At 39.0% G+C, this 26,883-nt stretch overlaps 1 protein-coding gene across 1 annotated transcript; it reads left to right on the top strand.

Annotated features, from left to right (window-relative positions):
* Positions 1-1,427: 1,427 nt before the first annotated feature.
* On the top strand, positions 1,428-25,646 carry LOC140377212 (insulin-like growth factor-binding protein 4). The gene is made up of 4 exons (XM_072462554.1): positions 1,428-2,245; positions 17,801-17,961; positions 20,777-20,902; positions 23,785-25,646. Exons 1-4 carry the CDS (start codon positions 1,900-1,902, stop codon positions 23,920-23,922), a joined length of 771 nt encoding a protein of 256 aa, XP_072318655.1. The 5' UTR covers positions 1,428-1,899; the 3' UTR covers positions 23,923-25,646.
* The last annotated feature ends 1,237 nt before the right edge of the window (positions 25,647-26,883 follow it).

Genomic DNA, 26,883 nt, shown 5'->3' with positions numbered 1-26,883 from the left:
TACTAAAGCATCAATACAGTAAGACTAACACAACAGGAAGCGGTTAATTTTAAAAGAAGATAAAATAATGATTAAGACTTACTCAATTTACTTACTTACTACATATTATTAAGCTTTATATTATGCTTTACTTACAACAACCTCTTTAAGGATTTAGTGTTTGGTTATTAATTAGTCATTACTAAGCTGGAATCCTTCTTAAGAAAATATCAGTTCATTATGAATTACGTCATTTTTTTTACATTATTTCAAAGTGTTTCGACACGTTCAAGGACACAAAAACACACTTTTCATTTGCTGATCCACGCAGGGGCGATCTGTGGGTGCTGTGTCACTACCTTTCATTGTTGCACCCACCTGTGTGAACAACCGGCCCTCTCTCTCTCTCTCTCTCTGTCTCTCTCTCTCTCTCTCTCTCTCTCTCTCTGTCTCTCTCTCTCTCTCTCTCTCTCTCTCTCTCTCTCTCTCTCTCTCTCGCGCGCACTGCTGGCTTCAGCCCATGATCCTTCTATGGCAACCGGTCACCAGCTTCAAGAAAAAGAAGAAGAAGAAAGCCTTATAGAGAGAGAGAGAGAAAGCACCCTCACAAAAGCACTACAATACATGCTGGGTTTCCATGGCAAAGTGCAGGCAAAGGAACAGAGGGAAAAGGAGCACAATAAAAGCTTATGATGTGGGACTTCGAAGGCCGGGGCGGAGGTCTTAGCGCAACCAGAACAAAGAAGAGCCGGGATTTACACAGTCTTTCATGATCTCAAGTGTGCACACATTCAAATCTGCCGCATTGATATAAAAATACCCTGCGATTCCTTTTTTTTAGGGGGCTTTGGAGGGGGCAGGGAGTTAAGGGAGAAGGGAGGAACACTCTCTGTCCATTTGCCTTTTATAGCTGCCAGCTCGGGGTAGTTTTGAGAGAGACAACGAGGGAGAAGAGAGCGAGAGAGAGGAGCGATCAGAGAGACAATGAGAATAATGAGAATAGGTGGTGGGGGATGTGGTTTTTAAGAGGGGTCGACCCTGGAGGCACTTACAGTACATGTGTGCGCCAGTTGGACTTGATTAAACAGGGAGGAATTTTGCTCTTGCTAATGACATGTTATTTTTCCAGAACTAATCCGAAAGCTTAGAGCGATCGTTAAAAAGACATCAGAGGTTTGGGGAAAATAATAAAACGCATGGTTAGATGGTTATGCATGTGAACAAGTGTTGTTTCTTTTCTTAATTTTCCTCTCTCTCTCTCTCTCTCTCTCTCTCTCTCTCTCTCTCTCTCTCTTATGCAGCAGCAGTGAGACAGAGGGAGGCAGAGGGAAAAGGCTGTCTCTGGAAAAGGCTGTCTCTCCACTGTGCTTTTCAGCTCCTCTCTCACTCTGTACAAAAGAGGCGTGTCCTTGGACCAGTATAAAGTCCAAGCAGAGACACTCACATTGAGCCAGTCCTCTGCACTGCACAGACCAGCAAGACAACTCACCCACACAGCTATTGCAACTCTTGACAACTGGACTATTGATTTTTGCAAAGCGCAGGGCTCAAAAAAACAAAAAAGAAAAAAAAAGAGAGAAAGACTAAACTGTGCATTGCTGGATAGGATAATCACTCTGCAACAGCCCATGCCAAGATTAAAGAAGTTTGTGTCACCTGTATTCATCACCAGCCTGAGTCTGATCAAGCGCCGGGTTCAATTTCATCTGTGAAACTGAACCAGAGGAGCAAAGTGGCAGCACAGCAGTGGCATTGTGTCCGTGCAATTGAAACCCGCCGCAAATATCAGACATCTTGGACAAAGCACTGCACTCTCAAACAGAATTGTAATAGTTTTTGGTGCAAGAGGCTGTAACTATTGAAGAAAGGCGGCAAAGAGGAGCTACTTATCTTACCCGTGAGCGCAGGTGAGGGGCTGCCATGATCCGTGGAGCTCCGTCCTGCTGGAGCATGTGGGCGCTGTGGCTTGCCCTGTCGCTGGCCGCCCTGGGCTTGTCGGACCAGGCCATCCGCTGCCCCATCTGCACAGAGGAGAAGTTGGCCGCGTGTCGCCTGCCAGACGGGTGCGAGGAGACGGTCAGGGAGCAGGGCTGCGGGTGCTGCCCCACCTGTGCCCTGCCCAAAGGGGCGCACTGCGGGGTGTACTCTCCCCGCTGCGGGACAGGGCTCCGCTGTTACCCGCCCCGAGGAGTGGAGAGGCCGCTGCACTTGCTGATGCACGGCCAGGGGGTTTGCACGGACGAGAGGGAGCTGGAGGACAACTCAGGTGGGATACATGTTCACTTATCGATGTTACATTTGTAAAGTGTATTATGCTTTACTGATTATTACTTGATTTGGTTGGATAATATAGTGGCTGTTAGGAATATTTATCATAGTTTTGCTCTATTCAAATTACAGTTAGTGAAGAAAGTTGAAGCTGAGTTCTAAAACATATTGTTAAAGTTAAATTTATGACATTTTTAGAACAATATCCAGATCTTTTTATATATTTTATCATCGAATAATAACTAGTGTAATTTAGAGGAGATTTGCCTGTTGTTTGTAGAATGGTTGCTAGGTAACAGTTATGGAAAAACCTTCCTTATGCCACATCTGCTGCTCATGTCCAGGAAGTAACATTAAAACTTGAACAAAACTATGAAAATCTTAAATATACAATATAGAAAATGCAATCAAGACATTCTTCAGACGGTAGATGTTAGGTAGATTGTGTTTTGCAGTTCCAAGTTAATTCATGGATGCTAGTAGTGTGGCAAAATATCCAATATGCAACCTTTGTTAGAGAGTGGATTTCTTCCAGGTTTGGCTTGTTCAGTATTTTATGTATTTTAACCAGGTGCATTGTCATTCTTCAAAGTGATTCAGTCTGTATTTGTAATCCACCATCCAATAAGTACGCACTATTAAACATGAGTAAAAGAATTCAAAACATGTATTGGACGCAGTATAAACTATCTGGACGATTAAAAGTATTTACGATGAAAACAACTACACGGCCATACCTCTTGTTACAGCTCTGTTTTTTCCTGCCTTTACTGTTACCTGCAGCACTCAGGGGTCAGAGTTCAGGGGGTGTGACAATGTTCTGCATGTTTGCCCTAATCACAGTTTAGCTCCTAAACAGCGTGAACACACTCCAGCTCCTTTAAGGGGAGTTCAACTGTGAGCCCAAGAAGTGAAACAGCTTTGCAGAACAGCTGTATTTCAATATGTAATGAAACTTAATGAGCGTGTACATTTTAATAACGGGAGTGTATTTGGTTAATAACCCCTTTGAACTTTATGTGCAGGTAGAAGCATTGTGGTTGAAATAAAAGGTGGTGTGTGTGTGTGTGTGTGTTGGTAATGGGAGAGGGTAATAAAAGCTGCCCTATGAAATGGCTGCAATTGAGTGTGGCCAGTCTGGGGCTATTAGAGCTCTCTGCAATCAGTAATTCACTCGAGCGCCATGTTCCTCCCTCCCTCGCCCTCCACCGCTCCCTGTCCAACTCATAACCTTGTGTCAATATCTTCACAAGTCAAATTTGAGTCATTACATTCCTCTTTACACCGCTAGTTATCTTAAAGCTGGGTTATCAGATTTTTGTTTGTGAATGTGTTCTCACGACGTGCACCCGCCTGACGTAATGAACACAAAGGGTTTGTGAGAGCTATGGATGAGTGTGATGGATTTAGATAAATACGTCCTCCTTTCGTGGTTTCAGGTGCTCCAGCTTTAACAGCATTTATTAAATCTGCTGATGATCAAATAGTCTTTGAGCCAGTTCCATGCCAGGAGAACCGCATGGCATCTGTTGGTGCAAAGCAACAGACTTAGTTTGGTTTATTAAGGTGCCAATGGGCTCTGGAGCTAAATGTTTTATACAGTGTTACTACATTCAGTATAAATCATTTTTGCAGTTTAAAACAAGTTTTTTAAATTAAATTGAAACAAAACTTTAAAGTTTGATATGAAATTAATGTTTTTAAATGAAAGTGTAAGCTGTTATAGATAGCTAAAGGAATGTAAGTCACTGGCTCAGCTGCTCACTTCAGCCCTCTCACTCTGAAGGTCTCTGAGCTGCAGCCCAGGTAAGTCCTTACATGAAGACGGCCCTGCCTCTGACCTGGTTTGCTCATGGGCAGCAGATATGACATGAATAAAAGTAACTCCATAAATGTTACTTGTAATTGACAAGAAAGTATTCATAACATCACCTTAACTTTATCAAATTAATGTTTAAGTGGCCAGAAAAATGTGTTCCTTGAGCGTAAACTGTTCTTGCATTTTATAGACTTTTTGTAACTCAGTTAATCTTCATGGAATTTCCAACTTTGACGTTGTAAAACTATAGATAGACATTTACCACAACTAGAAAATCATATACACTTCAATTAGTAACTTCATTATTTCTCAAAACTTATGAAAACTACAAAAGAACTTTCACTTTAAGTGCATTTTTAATGGTTATGTTTAACACAATGTTCATAAATATGCTGCTTGAACACAGTAAATGATCATGCATTGTTGTTGTTGTTGTTGTTGTTGTTGTTTGTTTGCTTGTTTCTACAGCCTGTAGATTGACAGTATGATTTAAGTATCAGAATTGAAACACAGGTTGACATTTCTTTAAACGCCTGAGTAAAACGAGCCCTTATTCAAACTGAAGCTGTTTCTGAACTCTTTGGAGAGCAAACAAAAGGCTGGACTCATTGTGAAGCTGAGACTCAGCAATTTTGGCCTCTGAAGTCTGATTTATTCTAACTATAAGCCGTCACAAGCTCTGCACAGAGGAAAATCTGATCCGCCTAGATTTTCTTTGGTAAATATATTATAAGGAGAGTAAAGCTGGTGTGGAGGAATGGTCTGACCCACACTAGTTTGGGCATTTGTTGGGTTTCAATAACGTTTCATTAAAAGTGAAAGCAAATTTAACTAAAAAGAAGATTAAGGGACTTGTAATAAAGTTAGAAAGTCCGTCGGAGGTGCTCTTGGACTCCAATGAGGTTTTAATCCTTGGCTTAATATTTAACCAGGGCCAATGATAAGCCTGAGTTAGGAGGGGCAGATGCTTCACTGTGATGGCTCGAGCTGCAAAAACAAAATTATGCATGTTGCAGAGTGGTTCATTTCTATTTACACTTTTTAATCTGTTAACCTCCAACAAATTGAGTAATGCTGACAGGGACTTGCATGTTAACTTTTCCAAATTGTATAACGTTACATGAAACATCAAACATATCTTTTACTCAATATTTAACGATCTGCAAAATGTTCTGAATGATCTTCATTCAACACAATACATCAGTTGTTGAATGCGTCGAGTACAAACCGGGCCTTTCATATCGTCCATATAATCTGGTTACTCCTCTCCCACACACTTGCTAATGGTTTTGGGGCTATCCCTCCGCAATACAAGAACACCAAAGGTTTGGCTCCACTCAGGCGATATAAAGGTCCCAGGACACTCATCTCCAGTGCAGCATCTGTTCCCCCCCTCGCTTATGGGTGCACGCAGACGCCCCCCACCCCATCCCGACAACACTGGGCCCAACTAACAAGCCTTACAGCATGGTCCAGCCCGTTCAGAAGGATGAGCTCATCGCCACTCTCGCTGCCAGAGCTGAAATGAGAGCCTTCTGGTCCGCGCACAGGGCTAGTGTAGGTTTGACCGGCACATAGCGTGACTAAATGGAATCAGAACGAAGAGGAAAGCTGTTTAGAGACTGATAAAAACTAAAGGCTGTGCGCACTTGGCTCAACATAGTAAATTCACGCTTCTTCAGTTAACATAAGATTTAAGTTAAGGCGCTCATATGTAGCGGGTATTAAAAGAAGGATTTATTGCATTGCTATAGGATTACATGGCAGTGTTACAAATGGCCATAAATGGAAAAGTTATGTGCGCGAGTTGGGAAGATAGTGTCATAAAGAGTTTTTAATTGGATACAGGTTTTATGCCCATCACCTCAGCACAAAGGTACCCATGACATGCCTCGACACCCATCGCATATGAGGTCGGATTCAGACGCGGTTAATCCATATCATACAATAGTCTCTCAAATAATACATTGATGGAAATTGGGGGAAAAACGTCTAATTGCAATTCTCGCAGATTTATGTTTCAATAGTAGAAATCTGTTCACAGCTCACTTTTCAAACCATCCCTGAGCATTAACATTTAAGAGGAGAAGGAAACGGAAATGACAAACTAAAACCAGAATCACATGCATTTTCAAACATGGCAGGAAATTATTGCAGCCAAAAAATAGCAGTCTTTGCGATTTGGTGATTACACTCATCTCACATTTATACATATGATGCATGAAGTGTTGCCATATCCTAAACCTTTGTATATTATTTCTTTATTAGTTTGTATAATCACTTGGTGTAATTTCCATATCACTTTTATATTTTTTGTGTGTGTATGTAGTTTGACACAACATGATTGAATCAAACTGTTTCTTGCTATATAGAACAACATTTATTGATTTTATGAATATCCTCTTAACCTAAAAATGTATTTAACATCCACATTGCAAAGTAATGGGCTGTCACAACATATGGAAATATGAACTCTTCTGAACTGTTTTGTTCCAGCAACAGCTAAAAAAAACGACATAGACCATGATCCTTTGCTCCATTTCAGAGCTGACAACATGAAGAAATAACTGCTATTTATTACTTTTAAATCTTATTTTTTTGGAATATGACAGTAATATTTTTTACCAAACATCTTGTCAAGGTGATTTAAAAGATATATGTAATTACAATTCTGATGTGTAGCTTGGATATTGTGCACAGTTTGGGTTCACACGGTGTGTTTTAAAAATGGAACATTTCAGACTTTTGTAGTTGCTCTTCTGTAACCGGAGTGCTGCGTCTGTTGGCCTCAGAGCTGCTTCTCATCCGTGCAGTCTGTCAAAACAAAAGCAAGAAGCTCTGCACATTAAATCGGGCTGTAAATGTGTTCTTCTGGCCACCACCGCATAAGAATGTAAACCAATGTAATGTGCATAGGCTGCAGACAATCAGAAAAGCTTTGGGGATATGGGATAAACTCCAGTCTGAAGCACTAGATTTCCTTTGTGGCACATTTCACCAGTACTTATGCATTATTAAACAAGGGGGTGCATCTCCTGAATGCACATGGCCTCACTCCTAGCAACAGTGAGCAAACGGGAATAAAAATAGAAAGAGTGTTTCTTAAAACCAGCAGAATTTATAATGAAAAGGACAGAGAGAAACACATGAGGAAGGAGAATTTGAAATCGGAAATAAAGGAATCAATATATTTGCTCAAAACACTAAATCATTTGTTACACAGCAAATCCAAAACATTGATTCTGTCCAACTGGATGTACTAAAAATACTGCAAAATAAACAGAAATCATAATGAAAAGGACAGAGAGAAAAAACAAAGAGAAGGAGAATTTGAAATTGTGAATTGTTTTGGTGAAATGAAAAACATGAGTCACCAAATAGCAACAGCATATGACAGCATTATTACTGTAATTCTGACCTTTTCCCAGTACAACAGCAGCGACTTGGAGTATCGCTGTGTCCTTAGGCAAGGCACTTCACCACCTGGCCTATAGTATGAATGTGGTGTAATATGTAAGATAACGCATTATTTTATTTTTTAAACCGGAAAGGAAGCAATGCAAAATCAGGTCTACTCCAGGTCTCAACCACAGCAAAACACACACAGGTTTAAACAATCTGAATTTGAACAATTATTATTAGTGAGACAACATAAAATAATGTGTTAAACAAGGACTAAACTAGGTCAGAACCAAGACTGTGAACCAGGGCAAAAGCAGGTCTAAACCAGGACTTAACCAGGACAAACACAGGTTTAAACTAAACAATTTGAGAGAAGAATTACCGAGTGTGACTAAATAAACTAGAATGAAACTGAGACACTCAAAACCAGGACGAGACAAGTTATAACCCAAGACTAATCAGGTACATGAACAACATGTAACCAAGTCTAAACTTGGACTGCGCTTTGCTTCTCTAAACTTTTGACCTGAATTTGATTTTCATGGCAACAGCAGTGAATTTCCCTCTTATGTCATCGCTGCTCTTTCATTGAATCTTTCCTCTCTCAATTCTGGGAATAGAAATGTTGTGCATGTTTTTGGTTCCGGCTGAGTCTGCCGCGGTATCGAGTTCGTGGGCTTCTTCCTGATCGAGAACACAGATATTATTCACAAACTCATTCAGATGTCAGATATCACATCCACTGCATAAATAGTGGAACGTATATGGACCTCCTGTGCCAATACAATGTCTTTGAAGTGTATGAATCATCTTAAAAGCTCTGAACTTTGGGAAAATGTCTAAAAATGACAGAGAATAATACAGGAAAAACTGCCGGAAAAAAAACTTCCTGTGACAATCATAAACAGTTTTTATAGGGCGTTTAATTTACTTGCTTAATCCAGAGACAAACTTGACATTTCAATCTCATTATCTTAACTATTGTTCTATCTAAAACTATGTATTTTTTGTTTGTGTTGATGAGTAAGATCAATGAAAAAGTAATCAATATATTCGCACAAAACACCACAGAGAAATTATTTGTTTTAGAGTGGATCCAAAACACTGACTTAAGCAAATATTCTGTACTCTTGGGGGTGCAAACATGCGATGTACGCCACAAGGGGCAGTATAGAGACAAATAATTTGTTTGTCAAATATGAGGCCTATAATAATTCACCTTTCAACTTCAAATGATCCTCACAGACCACAAAGATCAAGTTTACAGCAAAAAGCTACTAAAACAACACAACCTCAGCATTCTTCTTTGTTGCTTCTGAAGTTTTGGAGAAATGCATTTACCTTAATAATTAAAACTAATAATAGTACATAGTTTTACATTTTATCACGTACTTCTATTAGTGTCGGTGTAATCCCTCATTTGTCCAGGCGTGTTCCATAGTAGAAAAAGCTTCAGTTGTAGTCATCTGAGTCCAGATGGCTACAACTGAAGCTTTTTCTACTATTTCCATTAGTAAAAAAAAAAAAAAAAGGTATTCCTTGTATTCCTCTACCCTCTATATCCTGTATAAAATCCAATGAGTCCTGCACTAGACATTTCTTTTGGTGTCTATTATACAAACCTCTATGGATTTCCTCACGCCTCGTCTCAGTCCGTGTTGAGAGGAGTTTCCTTAAACACTGAGCGCAGATGTGCCACAATGTTGTCTGTTTGCTTTCTTTGGACGCCGCTCTGCATTTGTTCAGCTGGACCTCTGCTGCACGAGCTAATGGGATTAGCTAATTGCTGTCCTTTGTGAGGGACATGGACCCCTTCTAAATCTGGAGCTAAGGAAGACACAAAACAGTCCATTATTGTCCCTGGATTACAGTGAGCAGGACGAACCAGAGACTTTGGGATTAACCCATTTTCTGAAATAAAACAAACAAGAAAAATTGTAGTGTATACATTAAAACCAATCTAATATATGTATTTACATAACACAAAACACCATTGGATGTCAGATATCAGGAAGCTATCTGAATTCTTAGTGATCAATCATGACCTGCTTCTGCAATTGTCACAAAGCTAACAAATCGATTCAGAATGAGCCACACAATATGACTAAGACAAACAACTTGTAGTATTTTCCTTTTCATTCAAAGAGAAGATTCAATACAGGGAATGGTCTGTAATCAAAGCTTTCAAATGAAGTTTAAGACAGTCACAGCGCAATAACACATCTTTCATACATTAAAAAGGACCATAATTATTGTTTTGTCCATGAATTAAAAAGGTGACATAGAGTAAAAGATGTATCCTGATGACCAAGTGATATGAAACTATATTAGGCCTTAGCTCTGTGTCCTTATCAGAGTGGAATATCGGAGTTAATTTGCAAAGACAGATATCTCCGTTTTGAAAATGTCTTCTTTTCATGTACTAAAACATATGACTACTGTTTGAAAAAGAGTAAAGTGTAAGGCTATGACATTTTTGTTTTCCACTGGCACATATCCATTTTTGCAAGTGAACTATTCAACTCCTCTTATTAGTATTTTGTCAGTAACCAATCAGTTTATCCCAGACCGTTTAGTCGAAGACCTTTTATCAAAGAATAAACATACACACGGGCCAGTCTGTGCTTGTCTGATGTCATTAACACATCATCTTTTAATATCACAATAACAAATCAGTTAATTGTGTATTTGGCATGGTGTTGAAACAAACAAGTTGAAACTCCCTTTGACTCACAAAATCACAAGTTCCGCGTCAATTAATTAGAGGAACATATACAGCCTGTTTCTAGTCTTGATGAATGAGAAGCTTCCAAGAGCAAGTCCCAATTTACCCCTCGCTTCGCAGAAACTAACCGAGTGATTGATCTTAGGCCATTGTTTTCCAGTGCCAGAATTTCCCCAATTACTACGGACAATAAATCTGTAATTGTGGAGTTCTGAGCATATTTCGAAATCCCTCTGTTTAGTCACTGTGTCCGCTGACTGTGGCCGATCAGAGCGCATTTAAGAGCCACATCAAACAGATTGTATTGATTTGAGAAATTCTCCTAAATCTCAAAAAGCTCAGGGGCTACGGTTTCATGTCGCAATTTATTTTCCAAAACAAGCTTCGTTTTCGTCCAGCTGAACCGCGCTTGACCCAAAACATTCTTGCTTTCTAAGTATATTAGCTGGTTTTCTGTGCGTTTGGTTTGAGTCCTTGATTATGTAACAGAAGAGGGAATAGCTTTGTCAGCAATAGACAATAGACAATAGAAGAAATTGTACATCTAGGAAAAGTTTATTTACATTTATTTTTACTTTGGAATTTGAGTTTGAAGTTACTTGAGTGAAAGTTTTGGTTACTCTTCCCTCTGTGAGTAAGTTTATGCAACAACATCTCAATAAATAATGTAAAAATGTGGGTTTCTTGCTCCTTACTTTCAGATATTATTTAGTTTTTAACATGTATGTAGACAAAATACCTATCATCTGTGCATCATTTACAGTACATCTGTGCGATTGCATATAAACTTCATTAAACATCAAACTTATTCAGTTCTCAAGTAGTATTTTCTGCACACACGTTTTACTTCTACGTGAAAAATGTTATATTAAAATAACAATCCCCTTACACATTTTTTCCCACCAATGTCAACAGAATTCATCCTAAAAATCTTGTTAGGGCCAAAACACTATATCTTCTATATCTTCTATAAACACTATTTCTTCTATGTCTAAAATTTGATATGTCTTTTTTGATGGTGTGCACTTACTTTAGGATGGATGTGCGTGTCTCTTTCTCTTTACCAGACTTCCTCCTAACACGGGTTGTATTGCATTAGTGAGGGTCTAAATGTTATTGCAGTATTTTTGAAGAGAAATACAAAACCCTGCTGTTTCAATTTCCGTTTGATATGTTCGGAGGGATAGTTTAGATTGGCAGGTTTTGGTGAAGACCTGAACAAACAAAAACCGGACCACAACAAGAAACGGATGATGATTAACAGATACAAAGACGGCTCCTGGCTGGAAGCTCTCTAACAGCTCTGGCACTGGCCACTGTTGATGGAGCAAAGAGGAGGTTTTTGTGTAAGCCGAACCAAAACTTCTGTACAAGCCAAGCCAAAAAACCTTTCGAGAAACCAATATTTGAACTTGTGCAAAACATTTTGGATAAGTTTCCCTTAAAATGGTCGAGGGATTTTTGTAATATGACACAAATTAAGGCTACACAGTGTTCTTTCGTTTTGGACGCTGCATCAGATTCACTTCATGTGAATTTACCGTAGATGAGGTGAAAGTATTTTTCCGTTATTGTGGTCAACTGGGGGTTGGCACTGTGGTAGTGAATTGCAAAAATGATCATTGATAAAGTATAAAGCATTGTGGCTCATGCAAACAACGATGATTGCGAGTTATATTAATGATTGCTTGACATAAATCTTTATAGTTGTGCTGTGTTCTTTTTCTATTGGAAGCTGCATTAGATTCATATCACATGAACTTGTGATGCAAAAATAGGAGTTCTTATAAATGTAAAAGGGTTTTCCTTTTTTGGGGTCAACAGGACTGGGATTGACAGTAGATAGTGGTGAATTATCAGAAAAATAAAGTATAAAAGTGAGAGATTTTGCCTCCCATTCATTGCAAGTACAAGAGGAGCAGATTCTTCAGTACAATAACAAAATTCAAGTTTTTACACCTATGCATTACATACGTAAACCATTTATTTTTCATTAAAATATACAAATTGCCACGAATAAATCTTAAGATAAAAATATGTCAAAAATATGAAGTAAAGCTTAGCCTGAGGAGAGTTGGCTGTGTGTGGTAGCCATAGATCAAATACTGACTACCAATATTTTACTACGTGCAAACCAAGAGAAAAGCTTCTCCAGCAAATGTCTGTTTGACGTATGAGAGCACATCTCTAACAGGACACTATGTTCCTGCCTCAAACCAACTTCATATGGAATTTAACTTGAAAAAAATGAGACTTCATGATTCTTGTGGACAGATGTTTCCCAGAAAGGTTGTCTGTGGGTTAGGGTTAGATCTGTGTGGTACGTTAGATCTGAATAAAACAATATTATCTACCTATTTGTTATGCTATATTGTAATATCATAAGAATAAAAGAACGCCAAAAGCGCCACAACTTTTTTACCATTTATATTAAAACAGTCTTGTGTAACACTTTCTCTCACCTGGTTTACCATAATAATGTTTTTAATGCTAAACGTCTTTGTTATTTACTTTTTGGACAAATAATATCCCCATGATCTAGTTTTTCTTCTCTAAAACGTTTGAGACTAGAACTGGCCCATGTCACGTCTTTCATAATATCATTGTTTGCTTTGGCCGTAATATTAAACTTGAAATTTGATAAAAAATTGTGATGCAACTACACAGATTCTACCACTTATGCCTGTGGATTCTAAAAGCATTAACAATGAGAGAGGAAGCAGCTCTTATAACTTAAAACTGGCGAGGTCTGTATTTGAATCTAACTAGTTCTTAGATTTAGTATTCACATTTTTACCACTAGCACAGCTTTATAACAGCTTTTTCTGATGAAGGGTGGACCACCAAAGGACCCCAAGCCCATATGGCTCTATCTTACAAGTATGCACTGATAAAATGTGCTTTTACAATACACATTCTGTGGGAAAACACAATTGACTAGTTCATGTGAAAAAAGTTGAGATACTTCAACTTTAAGATGCATAAAACAAGTTAACAACAGTATCTGACATGCCACAATTAATCAATGAATGAATATTTTTTAGCTGAATCGTCATCTTTATTATTATCCCAAATCTTCTCTTTTAAATTGTTATTAAAATCTGTGCTATTTGAGACTTGATTTTGATTTATTTTTTTAATTAATTTATTTTTTTAAACATTACTGGCCCACACTGCAGAATGTGAAGACCCTGCCCGTTATGTTATTGAGCCGTTATCCTCTCCATGCACCTGTATCATGAGCAACACTATCAGCGCCTGATAATAGACCGAGAATGACGGAAACAAACAAGACGAACAACACGAGCTCCAACTTCCTTCATGGAAAAGCAGCAGTGGCAGAAAACAGGACATGCCACCCCTGACCCGCATCCACAGCGGCTTGACCTGACATAGCCTCGATCTGGACAAAAGAATGGACAAGCAAAAGACATTTGGACAAATAAACAGGCTACATGGTTAATTGTAATGGGATAGAAATAGTCCCATTGTCGCAAACCTGCAAAACCTGATATCAAGACACACACTGCAAATTTAACCCGTGGACTTTTTTGTTGTTGAAATTTTTCCAACAAAAATGCTCTTATGTGTGATCCGTATCAACGCTAATTTAAGTTGTGATTCAGAGGTTCTTTTGGAGGGTTTTGTCTGCATGGAGGTGATACTTAGCGTATCTACCTTCCATAAGACGAGCAACACATCACAGTATGTAAAAATATATTTAGAGTGACAGAAAAGGCAAAATTAGAATTTTACGCACACATAAAATACAGCTTACTTAAATATTACATTGAAAATCCTCAACTGTAAATTAAGTTTGTATGTAATAAGTGAACAAAATGAAGTAAAAAATGTATCCCTGGCTCTATACATTTTTCCGATTGAAATGTCCCAAATAGTGACATTTTTTTACACATAAAACGGATATAATGAAAACATTACTTGATGAAAAATCTGCATTTTATTTATTTATTTATTGTATTTACGTAACAAGAACATAAAGTTGCCAGAGCTATGAAAGCTATTTTTTTTATATTTCTTTCTTACATTGTAAATACAAAAGAAGTCATAAATCAAATTTCTATCTAAAATATTTTTTCCCCCAACTCACCTGCATTGTATCGCCTTAAGAACTATTCTGTCTGACAATTTGTGAGCTACTGTGTCCAATAATGTCCTTTGTGGATCCGTACAGTTTGTCAAAATCTAAACATAGAAAGAGATAGAAATGTTTAATGCCATACTGTGGAATATTCCAGGCAAAGCACTAACATCTCCATGGAGCTTAGAGGAAAGTGCTGATAAAACTTGAACGCAACAGGACTAAAAATACAACAAACAAGACACACTTCCTCAACAACAACACTTATAGGACAAACTCAGTCAACCCCAGACTCCGGCTAAAGCGTTCCGACGAGGGGAACAACCACAAAACACCGCCTGTCCTTCGTTAAACTTTGTACACATCCAAAATCACTGCAATGCACAAGATCAAGGCTGAAAACACTCGTACAATTACAGTCGTTGCCAGCAGCAGCAGCATCAGCAGCATCAGCGGCGGCATTGAACTGGACACAAACCAGTCACCTCAGATAAAAACGAGGACAGGAATCTGGAAACAGGAACACGATGTACGGCTTCAAGAAGGCAAAAACCACCTTGTCAATAATAAACCTCTTTGAATTCGGTGCCAGCTTGTGGAATCGCTGCAGGTAACAAAGATGGAGTTGCCAAAAGGTGAGCAGCAGAATCATACAGACAAAGACAGAAAACACATCTTTAGTTGAACTTGTTTTGAGAAGGTCTTGGGGCAAAACCAGAGCACATGGTCGTACCCACTTGTGACGGGGCAAATACCCGCTAACAGCCTCCATCTGGCACTGGGGCTGTTGTGGAGGATAAAACAGGAGGAGGGGGCATTTCCTGTGGATGCAGCTGCTTGCCTCCGGGCTAACTTTCTATGGGGTTATAGGTGAATTTGGCTCCGACCAAAACATCATGTGTAGGTTTGTTTTGCCAGTAGGTTGTGTTCAAGTTCTGAAGACATCAAAAAGTCAGATTGAGGGAAGGGTGGTGAGACACTCTATGGGGATGGACTTTCTTGCAGAGGTCCTATATAACGACATCCTTTAAACTGTGTTGTGATCAAAAACACACCCGAGTAGTATTTTGTTTTCAGCTGGCTTTTTGAGTAATTCTGCGATTTTCCACGATTTCCCCTCTTTTGGTTTGTCCTGCACAGCCATTTACACTCCTGAATGTCAAACTTTTCCCATTGATGCTATTTGAGGCGCTCACCCCAGTCCCAATGCTTGACATCGCGGCAGAGATCAGTCAAAGTGCCGGACTCTGACTTGTGGCTGGTTTAGGAGCGGTTTATAGGTAATTAGACGAGCAGTATCTATGTTATGGCGTGGACCCTCGTGAACCTGCACTCCTGTTACTCTCCTCCAAACCCAGGAAATGACTTTCAGCACCACAACTTGAATGCTTCAAATATCTTCAAGTTAAAAGGACTTCATGTTTCACCACATCTAATTCTTAAGTTATTCACCAGTATCATCCAGTCTGCTCTTTTGTACTGTTCCTCCTGTTTTCTGACAATGTTCACACACAAAAACACGGAAAATGTACACGAAAATAACCAGTATAGTAACAAAAATCACCCCCCCCCATCTCTCACAACTAAATAACCACGCTCAATGCACCGTTATTTCACTCTGATGCCTTCTAGACGCCAATACAGGACTCTCAGATGCAACAATGTAAGATTTAAAAACTCATTCCTACAGCCATTAACACAATGAACAAACTGTAAACCTCCCTGTTTGATTATGCACTTGTATTGTGTTATCTGTATGTTGGTTTGTCATGTAAACGTAAGTGAGGTCTGATCTGTCTTTTTCTGTGAAATGGCGTTTCCTTGTGAAACTGTGAAGACGAATTTCCCTGCGGGGACGATAAACTAACTAACTGTAGTCAGATACGCACAGCACACACTGTAGGTAGTGTTACAGATTTGTATTGAGTGTACATGATACATTTAATGGGTCGGACTCATTAGAGATAGTGTTTTGAGTGTTAAACGGCTTGAATAATACAAAATAGGACATTTATCTGAAAGACGTATTTTTCCCCCCAATAACCCCAATAAATCTGTAATGTGCGATGTAGAAGAGATAGAAGAGATGCAGTGCAGAAAAGATTTAAAAATCCAAACGTACATCTGCTGGAATTTTATTGGAAAGATCAGGCATTGGCCAAGGAACAATGGAAAAAATATGAAAAATGATTGATGTTGAACCAGAAGACTGTCTGAATCCAGGGTTTTTCCTAAATAATGATGTGCACAATGAGGCCAAAAAGGCTTAACTCCAGACACATGGACCCGTGAAGTCCTGAGACTTATTTTCTTTGCTTTGTATTTAGTTAAACTTCATCTTCATGTTCTCATTGAAAAGGGCAGGTCATTAGATACTTTACAATGGGTTATTGTGGCATGGTAGTTCCACTTGTTTCTGCAACGGCTTAAGATTAGAATCAGACTAATAACTGTATAACATTTTAGTGTTACAATAATAGTCAGAACATCCCAATTGAACAAATATTCACAACGACAGTGACATCTGAACTTTCTGTCATTTTCCCATTGTCTAATCTAAAGTCAAAAGTCACCATTCTAGTTCGAGAACAGCTTTATCACATCAAACTTTCTAATGGATAAAGTGTGACGAATAAAAAGCACTTTTTGGAGTGTAGATTGAACCAAAACAACTTAATTTTGTCAATAAAAGAGTCAGCAATAATTGTTTGGCTATTAAGATAATATTGTGACCTGAAACGCATTTAACAAATAATCTTGACATCCCTAAACAGTGGAATAGGGCACTGTATCCACAGGAGTAGTAGAAATGGCATGCTTTTCTAACATTAGGCAGGTCTTTCAGTGGTTGTTACAGGCGCAGACAGCTCTGTCCTTGAGTTTAACCCGGCCTCATTCCTAGCCTATATTTCACTGGACTGGTCTCTGGGATGTTCCTCTCAAGGACACATGGAGGATCTGCTCTACATCCCTCCCTCATTTTATGTGTTCTTACTGAAACAACATGAGCAGAAACTATATTTTATCTGCATTCCAACATGTGTTTTTATCTGTTCTTAAAACCAAAATTGCCTTTAGGATTAATAAAGTGATTTTTTTTTTAATATCTGTATTGTAGACAGGGGCATAGTCAGTAAGCATGATACAATCTTCCTCTAAAGCAGTCAACCTGGGGATCACAAAAGATGGGGGGAAAAACATTGAAAACATTGAGTACCGTTTCTTTGTACCAGAAGGGAAATTTGATTTTTTTAATTATTTAATTCAACACTTTTTTGTGAGATAAGATTTGAGCTGTTCTGGGTCTAATACATAACGTCTATGTGTCAAGTGTTTCAGTCAGTTATTGCATATTTACATAATAGTTTTTTTTTTACAATATCAGAGTAGTAATCCTGCTTTAGTGTGTCACTGGTATAGAGTAGTTATTCCATGCTACATCTGTAAAAAGGCTGCTCCCTGGAGTAAACTACAACATCCTCTCACTCTCTCTCTCTCTCTGCAGCATTGGAGCGGCAGGAGGAGATCATCCTTGAGCATCCTAACAACAGTAATATCCGCTGCAGCCCTCAAGACAAGCGCTGCATACAGAAAACCCTGGCCCGGCACCCGTCTAAACCCACAAACCAGAGGAACATGGGCAGAGAGGAGGCCAAGGCCGCGCTGGTGAGGGAACCAGACACACCTCTCATTGTTTTAAGCTTTTCAATACGGCAAACAATGCAATTATGGGTCATGTTCTCGCCCGGAGCAGGTGGTTCACATCAGGGTTTATCACTGTAGAGCCACATAAGCGGTGCAGTCGGGCTGTAAATTGTACAAATTAGTTATTTAAAGGTCGTAAAATGTAATCATGGCAATATGAAACAAAATACAGGTGCGCTTTGACACCATTATGGCATCTGCGGATTTAACGTAACATCCACATTAATAAGAAACAGGCCCGTTTGAAAGCGCGGCCGCTACATTCCTGTAACACAGTAATATGCAGCATAAACACACATATGTCTCACGGGGACATTATGTGAGGCGGCCACCCAAGAAGAATTCACCTAAACTTGTCTCAGTGTAGATGAAGTGTGAATTAAATATAAGATACAGGGGACGTCAAGTGCTTTGAGAAGTATGAATTACATATGTTGTGGTTATGAATTGAGACAAAAATGAAACCTCTTTACATCTTTGGAAAGTAGCATAAGACATGCATTGTTTGGAGATTACAATTTAAGATTAATAACATTAAATCAACCTGTAACAAGTTATGAATTTAAAGCTGCATTTCCCAATGTTCAAACCGTGAAAGGTGGATTTATGTATTCAAATCTAACTCATTCAAACCCTTCAGCAAATCAGTATTATTTACTTTCTCTCTCTCTCTCTCTCTCTCTCTCTTTATCGCTCTTCTCTCTCTCTCTTTCTCTCTCTCTGTCTCGCTCTCTCTCTTTATCTCTCTTTTCTCTCTCTCTCTCTCTCTCTCTGTCTCTCCCTCTCTCTCTCTCTCTTTATCTCTCTTCTCTCTCTCTCTCTGTCTCTCTCTCTCTTTTCTCTCTCTCTCTCCTTCTCTCTGTCTCTCCCTCTCTCTCTCTCTCTCTCTCCCCCTCTCTCTCTCTCTCTGTCTCTCTCTCTCTCTCTCTCCCTCTCTCTCTCTCTCTCTCTCTCTCTCTCTTTATCTCTCTTCTCTCTCTCTTCTCTCTCTCTCTCTTATCTCTTTATCTCTCTCCCTCTCTCTCTCTCTCTCTCTCTCTCTCTCTCCCTCCCTCTCTCTCTTATCTCTTTTCTCTCTCTCTCTTTATCTCTCTTCTCTCTCTCTCTCTTATCTCTTTATCTCTCTCCCTCTCTCTCTCTCTCTCTCTCTCTCTCTCTCTCTCTCTCTCTCTTTATCTCTCTTCTCTCTCTCTTCTCTCTCTCTCTCTTATCTCTTTATCTCTCTCCCTCTCTCTCTCTCTCTCTCCCTCTCTCTCTTATCTCTTTTCTCTCTCTCTCTCTCTCTTATCTCTTTATCTCTCTCTCTCTCTCTCTCCCTCTCTTATCTCTTTTCTCTCTCTCTCTCCCTCTCTCTCTCTTTATCTCTCTTCTCTCTCTCTCTCTCTCTCTCTCTTTCCCTCTCTCTCTTATCTCTTTTCTCTCTCTCTCTCCCTCTCTCTCTCTCTTTATCTCTCTTCTCTCTCTCTCTCTCTCTCTCTCTCTCTCTCTTATCTCTTTTCTCTCTCTCTCTCCCTCTCTCTCTCTTATCTCTTTTCTCTCTCTCTCCCTCTCTCTCTCTTTATCTCTCCTCTCTCTCTCTCTCTCTCTCTCATGTAATATATGGGTATATACCGTATGTGAAATTAGTTTTCTCTCCACATACAGGCTTCTAGACGTGAGACAACTTGAAGCTAATGGAGGCATATGAGAAATGTTAGTGATGGAATTTCGAGGAAAAGTCAGTGTTGAGCCAAGAAGCAGCTGAAGTTGAAAAATTTAAGATTTTTCAATAAATGATGTGAAGATGTTTCCAACAGTCTAACTCTGGCCATATGGAGAGCATCTTAGAGCAAGGAGTTTGTGATGAACTGTTTTGTCCCATGAAACAAAAGATCATCAGTTTGAGTTTCAGTTTAAAGTTCCTTTATTTGGAGGGTATTTAGTTTGGATCAATGGGTTCAGCATTGGTTTAGAACTTTACTTTTGTGAGACAGTAGAAATATATACTCAATTTTGATATTTGATATAATACTTCTAAGAGTGACATGAATCAAATTCAATTATTCGTGTCTACAAGTTGCACCGCTCCTTCCAGATTTTTGGCTTTATTTGTTGTTTTGCCCTTCCAATTACATGAACTTCCGATGTCACACCCAGACAGTTTCTCTTACTCTCATCCAAGAGTCATTCTCGAGAATCAAAGTCTTTCTAAAAACAGACTTTGTTCTACAATGGAACACTCCTGGACGAATGAGGGATTACACCGTTTACTTGAGTCATCAATGCTTTGTACTTTATTTTGAAGTAACCTTACTCTTACTTGAGTAACATTTTACTACTCTCTCCACATCTGTTAATGCTTCACCAGTTAAAAATACTGCGACTCCAGTCACATTGTGTCAATATGTCAGGATATTTGTTGTAGTAAGGGCATCTGGCATAAAACAAAGAGAAGCCACAGAGAAAAAATTATTTTCAGCAGCTCATAAATCTATTACCATCTCGATCATTTCCAAAGTGAGCGATTCAGTGTTTACCAAATAGCCTGCAATTACTCGAAAACTGCATTGTCCACAAACATTTTCCATGTGCACAAAACTGGACACAAGACAGATGCTGAACCCCTTGAATGTCACGCAGTGAAAGGTTTAATATGCCTGATGTTTACCTTGTTTGGAGACGTCATTTTATCTTGAATGTCTCTATTGTGTAGGGTTACATTAGCACATAACTGAACCCAAGTTATTTTACCCATGTATTTCTTTGTGGAGGGTTAACTCGTGTGGGTCATGTGCAGGCCCCGTGTCGCGCCGAGCTGCAGAGGGCCCTGGACCGACTCGCCTCCAACACTCGCACCCACGACGACCTCTTCACCATCCCCATCCCGAACTGCGACAAGAACGGAGACTTCCACACCAAACAGGTCAGCGCTCAGCAGAACAGCAAGAGCAGTGAAAATGAGCAGAACAATATGAGAGATAACGCTTAAGTTTGCAATAATAAGGTTGCAAAATGGTAGAAAAGGTTTTAGAGGTCGACATCTGGACACTTGAGATGTTTCGACTTCCACTCCCATGTCGTTTTCTATCGATGAGTACCTTCAGATTGGAAATGACTAGGATGGGAGTCGAAATGTCTTGATTTCCAAAATAGTGTCCAGATGACTCTCTTTGAAACCTTTTCTACCTCGGACGTTCGGAACATTCCTGGATGATTGCGGGATTACACTGACTAGTAACACAAAATAAAACACAGAAATCTAAATTTTTTGGACAGAACAAGGCAGATTTAGGACTAAAATCATGGCTAAAACTAGAGATTTTTTTTTAAAAGCACAAAACATTTTCATTGTAACCTAAAAGTCTGTTACATGGGGTGATTCAGGGTCAATAGCAAATATTCAATTGCTTTGTACAGCGCCAAATATAGTGTCCAAAAATTTACAAAAATATCAATCGTCAAATAAAGTTAAAAAGTCAAAAGTTTGTGCTTGAAGGGAAAATATCTGATTTAGACTCCGTGCTGAAAAGTCTGACAGTTGTATGGCAAATTGTAATCAAGTGAAAATGATTTCAATCAAGTAGAAAAAGTGTCCAATAAAACTACACCAAGCATGAAGCTTTATCCCTGCTGAGCGAATTACAAGACTTGGAGAGATGGAGAAAGTGTTACTGGGCCAGCACAAATAAAAAAGACTTTAATTTAGTACGTTGAACTAAAAAACGTCCAAAATTTCTAACGCAGCAGAAGAAACTATTGTCTTTAATTCAGTTCAAGATCAACACAACATGTTTCCAAATGACTGCCTTATGAGACCAGTTGATGCCAAGGCCCCTATTTATCTAAGCTCTCATAAAACAGTGATTTACACGCGAAAATCGAGAGCGTGTGTGCAAAAGGCTGCTTCCCCTCTCGCTGTAATGGCTTCATTGCTTTGTCGCATGCAACGAACAAGCTTTTAGGCACACTTTACTCTTGCAAGTTTAACCGTCTCGCGATAAGGTCGAAAGAATGAGAATAAAAGAGGAGATAAGGTGCATGCGTGGAGTCATGAAGCAATCAACGGCACAGTGAGTGATAAAGGAAAATTAGGGTGGGGAGGTTCACAAGTGGCTTTTGTAACGTGGTTAAGGGATCGTGTTCACAAGCATCTGTTTACTGTTTAACTCGCTGTGATAAAGAAGCCCTTTGGGGAAATGTAGGTCACAGGGGACAACTGGGAATCATTTCATGGCAGAGAAAATCTCTAAACTGTTAACTACTCAACACAGAGCTTTATTGGTTAAGGAGAACATTTTCCAAGTGCATAATTGATGGGAGTCAAGGATACAAAACGTCCATTGTCAATTAGAAAAGTTTCAATTTTACTTGCAGCTTTCTCATTAGGCAACTAGGAGATTGTTTTACACCAGATGCCCACCCTGCGTTCAAATATTTGAGATCTACAACATTTAGGGGTTTACTGTCAGTTTTCTATATCTTAAGAGCAACAGATTTTCAAGAAAGCAAATAGTGGAGTGAAAATAACCAAATATTTTTTTACAAAAAATTACGTTTAGCTTTCGAGTAGGTCAACAACTATTCAGTGAAAATATTCATGAGTTTCAGCATAATATGCAACATTTCCAACGCTTTTGCCCATTCAGAAGATTTAATTGTTAGTTGCTATGGCAATGGCCCTGACTTTTAATCCTTCTGAAACCCATGGATACATGAAGTGGGTACAAGTTGGTCAGAGACATCTATTCCCCAGATATGAATCTAAATCTAAAAACTAAAATAAAGTATTAACTCTGAAAAAGGAAAACAGTCACATAAATAGGACAATGTTGGACATTTCCTGAATATTTTTAGGACGACCTTTATCAGAACTAGTAGTAAGATCATATGGCAATATTACTGAATTAAAATAATCAATTAATTAATTATTTTGTGTTTAATATGATCTTCTGTTCTATAAATACAAAGTGTTTTAATTATAATTGTGCTGTCAACATCTAACACTAATGCTGTATGCTGATCTCAATATGGGTAAAAATAAATTTAATTCTGTAACAATTTAAAAGAAGCCAACTAAAAATAAGCAGTACAAACAACATTGCACTCCATAACAGTTTGCAGCTCTTTTCTTGCAGCACTGACATGCTCTCATTTGCTTGTGTACTGGTCTGACCTTCTCTAATAGTCCCATATGGTTCCGCCGCCGACAGTGTGAATTTCTGTTCCCTTTTTCTCTACATGGGTCTTTGAACATTTTGTGCCAGTGGAACAAATAAGGCTTACTTCTGCTTTAAACCTTATTATAAATGTTCTTCTTTTTCAAGAAATTGGCTCGATCATTTTATTTCCCCCCCCCTCGTTATTATGTGCTATGGTGAGGTTTGAATTGGCTACCCTATGGATAGTGGGTGAGCACCCAGTCCACTGCACCACTGCCAACCCCTTGTTGAAAATCTAAATTACTTAGAAAGTGAGTAAGTACTTCATACTAAATGAGTACATTTAATATAAACATGAAACACAAATGTTCCATGAGCCTATGATTCCCCATCATTGTTACATTATAAAACATTATAAAACATAACTGATAAAACCAATGTTACTTTATACTTCTGGGATTGTCATATAGTTGGAAGAAGTGTATACATTTACTTTACTTTACTTGGATATGTTTTATATTTCTCCTAAAATCAAACTGAATCATAGAATGGTGGGGATCCAGTCAAAACCAAAGGCTGATCCTGAGATAAAATGGGGGGAAAACATGTTTTTTCCTGTTTACGACTTGTCTTTTCTCTGCTTTAGTGCCACCCGGCCCGCGACGGCCAGAGGGGAAAGTGCTGGTGTGTGGACCCAAAAACCGGTCTAAGGATCCCGGGACCCTTGGAGCTTCGGGGGGACTTGGACTGTCACCAGCTTGTGTCGGCTACACTGAGAGAGTGAATTGCAGGGGGCACTGGGGAGCAGGATCAGATTCATTCTACTGGTGCTTAAAGGAGCTGCTCACATGGAGAAGGACTTCGCCCCAAAGCCTGACTTCATGAGGGTCACTGGAACCCGCGCTTACGCAACAAAAAGGAAATCGTTGACTTTTTGGCAGTTTTATTTTTCCTGTGTGAGAGGCTGATGTGAGCCTCTGTGTATTGTTTTGGCTCTGTGAATTTGAGAATATCTTTAGACGTGTGCTAAAGTGGCTAAAATGTTTAAGTTGTGATACATGTAAATAAGCAACAGTGTTTTTTCTAGTCTAGTCTTAACTTTCTAACATATAAAAATAAAACAGTTAAGAATTTCTGCTAGGCTTATAGAGAGCAAGAGTGTCATCTGAGGCATTTTTTCTATAAACAATTAGGCATTGTAGGTAACAGTTCTGTGTCATGATCATCTCATGTAGAACTAGACCTAAACTGGTCTCTGTAGATGGTAAACAGGCAGCAGGGATGAAGAGCAGAATAAGAAAACCACAATCTCCTGTGTTAAATTGCCAAATGCTACTCTGTTGCATTTTACTGCACCAAAGCGAACATGATGTCCTTGACAAACATTTGGTTAAAAACCCAACAGAGACACATTACTGTGGCAGTGAACAGTCCAAAAGCCTGGATCAGAGCGGGACTCAAAAGCTGTACACTGCTGATAGTCTAATCATATTCCCACAGCCTCCGCTTGATGCCAATTTCACGCCAAAGGTTTTATCACACGCCTTGACACATTTTCTGTCTCCATTTAAAGAAAGAAGTGCAGATTTTCTAGCCAGGAACTGTGCAAACCTGATAAAAAAACATGTCTGTGATGTATTAAAACAATGACATAAGTGTTAAAGGGAGTGGAGCAGGTCTGCAGTGATGAGCACATGTGCAAACGTCTGCTACAGCCCTGGGTATAACATGCCAATTATGATCACAGTAGATATCATCCATACAGAGCAGTGTAGCTGAAGGGCTGTGACGTCAGGGAGCTTACACCAGACCTGTGTCAGTGTTAAAACACAGTCCAGTTTAGACTCTGAATCTCACTCACTGCCCCCTGCAGAGGTTTAATAATAAAGAATTCTCACGCAAGAGCTTTTGATGGGGGATAAGCCGCTAAGTTGTAACTTAACCCCTAAAGGAATAGTATTTTGCATAATGACTGCAACCACCAAGTGTGAAATAACAAGATGCTTAAATCTAATACAAACACATTGTAGCCAAGCACACATCACCCATAAAAGGCAGCAAAGAATGGTAAACGCTGTGTAATTCTTGTAGCTTGAGCCAAATATTTACTTTCCAAAGAAAATCGTTCTTTTATATAAAACTAGGCATCTGTACGTTTTAGAAGATAGTCTATATCTCAAAGTTGTTGAATTATTGAGTGAAATGATTTTACTTTATTAAATACATTGAATGTTTAAGCTACAGTACTTTGCATTTATTGTTGCAGAATATGATGACGTTCTCAACATTTCTGTATTATGTTATCACTATATCTGTTATGTGTACAGCAAATGAAAATATGTCTGCATGTATACAAATGGATCAGGGTTTGGGACAAAACTGTCTTTTTCAACTCATAATATAACAAACTGAATCTGAACTGAACCATTGGATAACCATTTATGTTGTAATTGTTTGATGAATAAAATGTACACAGTATATGTCAATAAAATGTATAAAAAGCTAAAATGCCTAAATGTTTTGGGGTGAAATATTATTAAATGAAGATGACACAAGCATGAGTAATATGCCCAATGAGCACATCTTATTGATAAGCACAGTTTTTGCATCATAAAAGGTTTATGTAGTGTTATTTAAAATAAAACTTGTAAGGAGGAGATGTGAATGTCTACTGAACACAGAGAGGGCAGATACTGCATCCCGAGAAAACAAATCAAATTCAGCGCAGAGGGAATAAACAGGAAATAGGAATATGAACCCATGACTGGAATATATGGCAATTCATTATGAATGTAAATGAACTATGTCACTTTACAGTGTCACTTTATCTGTCTTTAAGATGGAAGTGGTCTTTGCTTAGCACAGAATGGTCTTTATATTTCGAGTAGGAGATCTACATTTTTCACACATGCATATTCACCACATCAAAAACTAAACAGTGACTAAAACAGGAGCAACCCAAGTCCACATTTGGTCTGAAATTTCATTTTTGGACCAAATAACAACAAGTGTGAATGCACTGTTGACCTGGTCTTTACTATTTATGGGGACAATGTCATAAGTTCAAATATAAACACCTGACATGCTTTCTTTATTGTGAACGGACCAGTGGCATTCCTGGAATGTGTCCAATAAAGTATTATCTCACAATATTTTAGCTGCTAAAAATACCTTGGTAGAGTAAGCTTTCAGCTCTGCTTACTTCCACTGCCTGCGTCTATTTTGGTGAGTCTTACAGGCTTAAGGAGTGGGTATGAATCTGCATTACAAGAGCAAGCTTTGCAAGTTCCTCCTTGATTGATTCAAAATGTGACAGGACATGTTCTGTGTGTGAGCACCCACAATCCCCCAGAGGCCTATATACACAGTAGCTTACCGTCGACATGTGACCTATCCACAGGTGTCCAAATCCATGCTAAGGCCTGGCTTTTGGACGATGCGATGACAATGGGCCGCCACACCTGCACCTAAGATAACAACAGTGTCCAAATGCATATTATACAAAACACAGGTCAAGCAGAAATCACATAAGACCTCAAGTGCACAGGCTGAACAGAACCGAAATGGGGTCACAATGAACACAATCAATTAACCCACCCAAACAGGCGTACGGGGCCTGAATGGGCAGAGATGAAGGCTGAATCCCACTGGCTTTACTTTGTTATCTTTTAGGGAACACACTATTACCAGGGTGGCTCATGAACAATGCGAACAAGAATGCAAAGTATTTCTCTTCAAACAACAA

Source organism: Eucyclogobius newberryi, unplaced genomic scaffold (genome assembly GCF_026437365.1).
Source record: "Eucyclogobius newberryi isolate DKJ021-1_F unplaced genomic scaffold, fEucNew1.0.hap1 SCAF_4, whole genome shotgun sequence".
NCBI classification, from domain to species: domain Eukaryota; kingdom Metazoa; phylum Chordata; class Actinopteri; order Gobiiformes; family Gobiidae; genus Eucyclogobius; species Eucyclogobius newberryi.
The sequence above is the reverse complement of the archived record's forward strand: the minus strand, read 5'-3'. Positions and strand labels throughout refer to the sequence as shown.

Bases quoted from the DNA above. Each gene is read 5' to 3' on its own strand.
- LOC140377212 (XM_072462554.1), top strand. From the start codon at position 1,900: ATGATCCGTGGAGCTCCGTCCTGCTGGAGCATGTGGGCGCTGTGGCTT. The intron at 2,246-17,800 runs GTGGGATACATG...CTCTCTCTGCAG, and splicing joins GGAGCTGGAGGACAACTCAG to CATTGGAGCGGCAGGAGGAG. The intron at 17,962-20,776 runs GTGAGGGAACCA...GGTCATGTGCAG, and splicing joins AGGAGGCCAAGGCCGCGCTG to GCCCCGTGTCGCGCCGAGCT.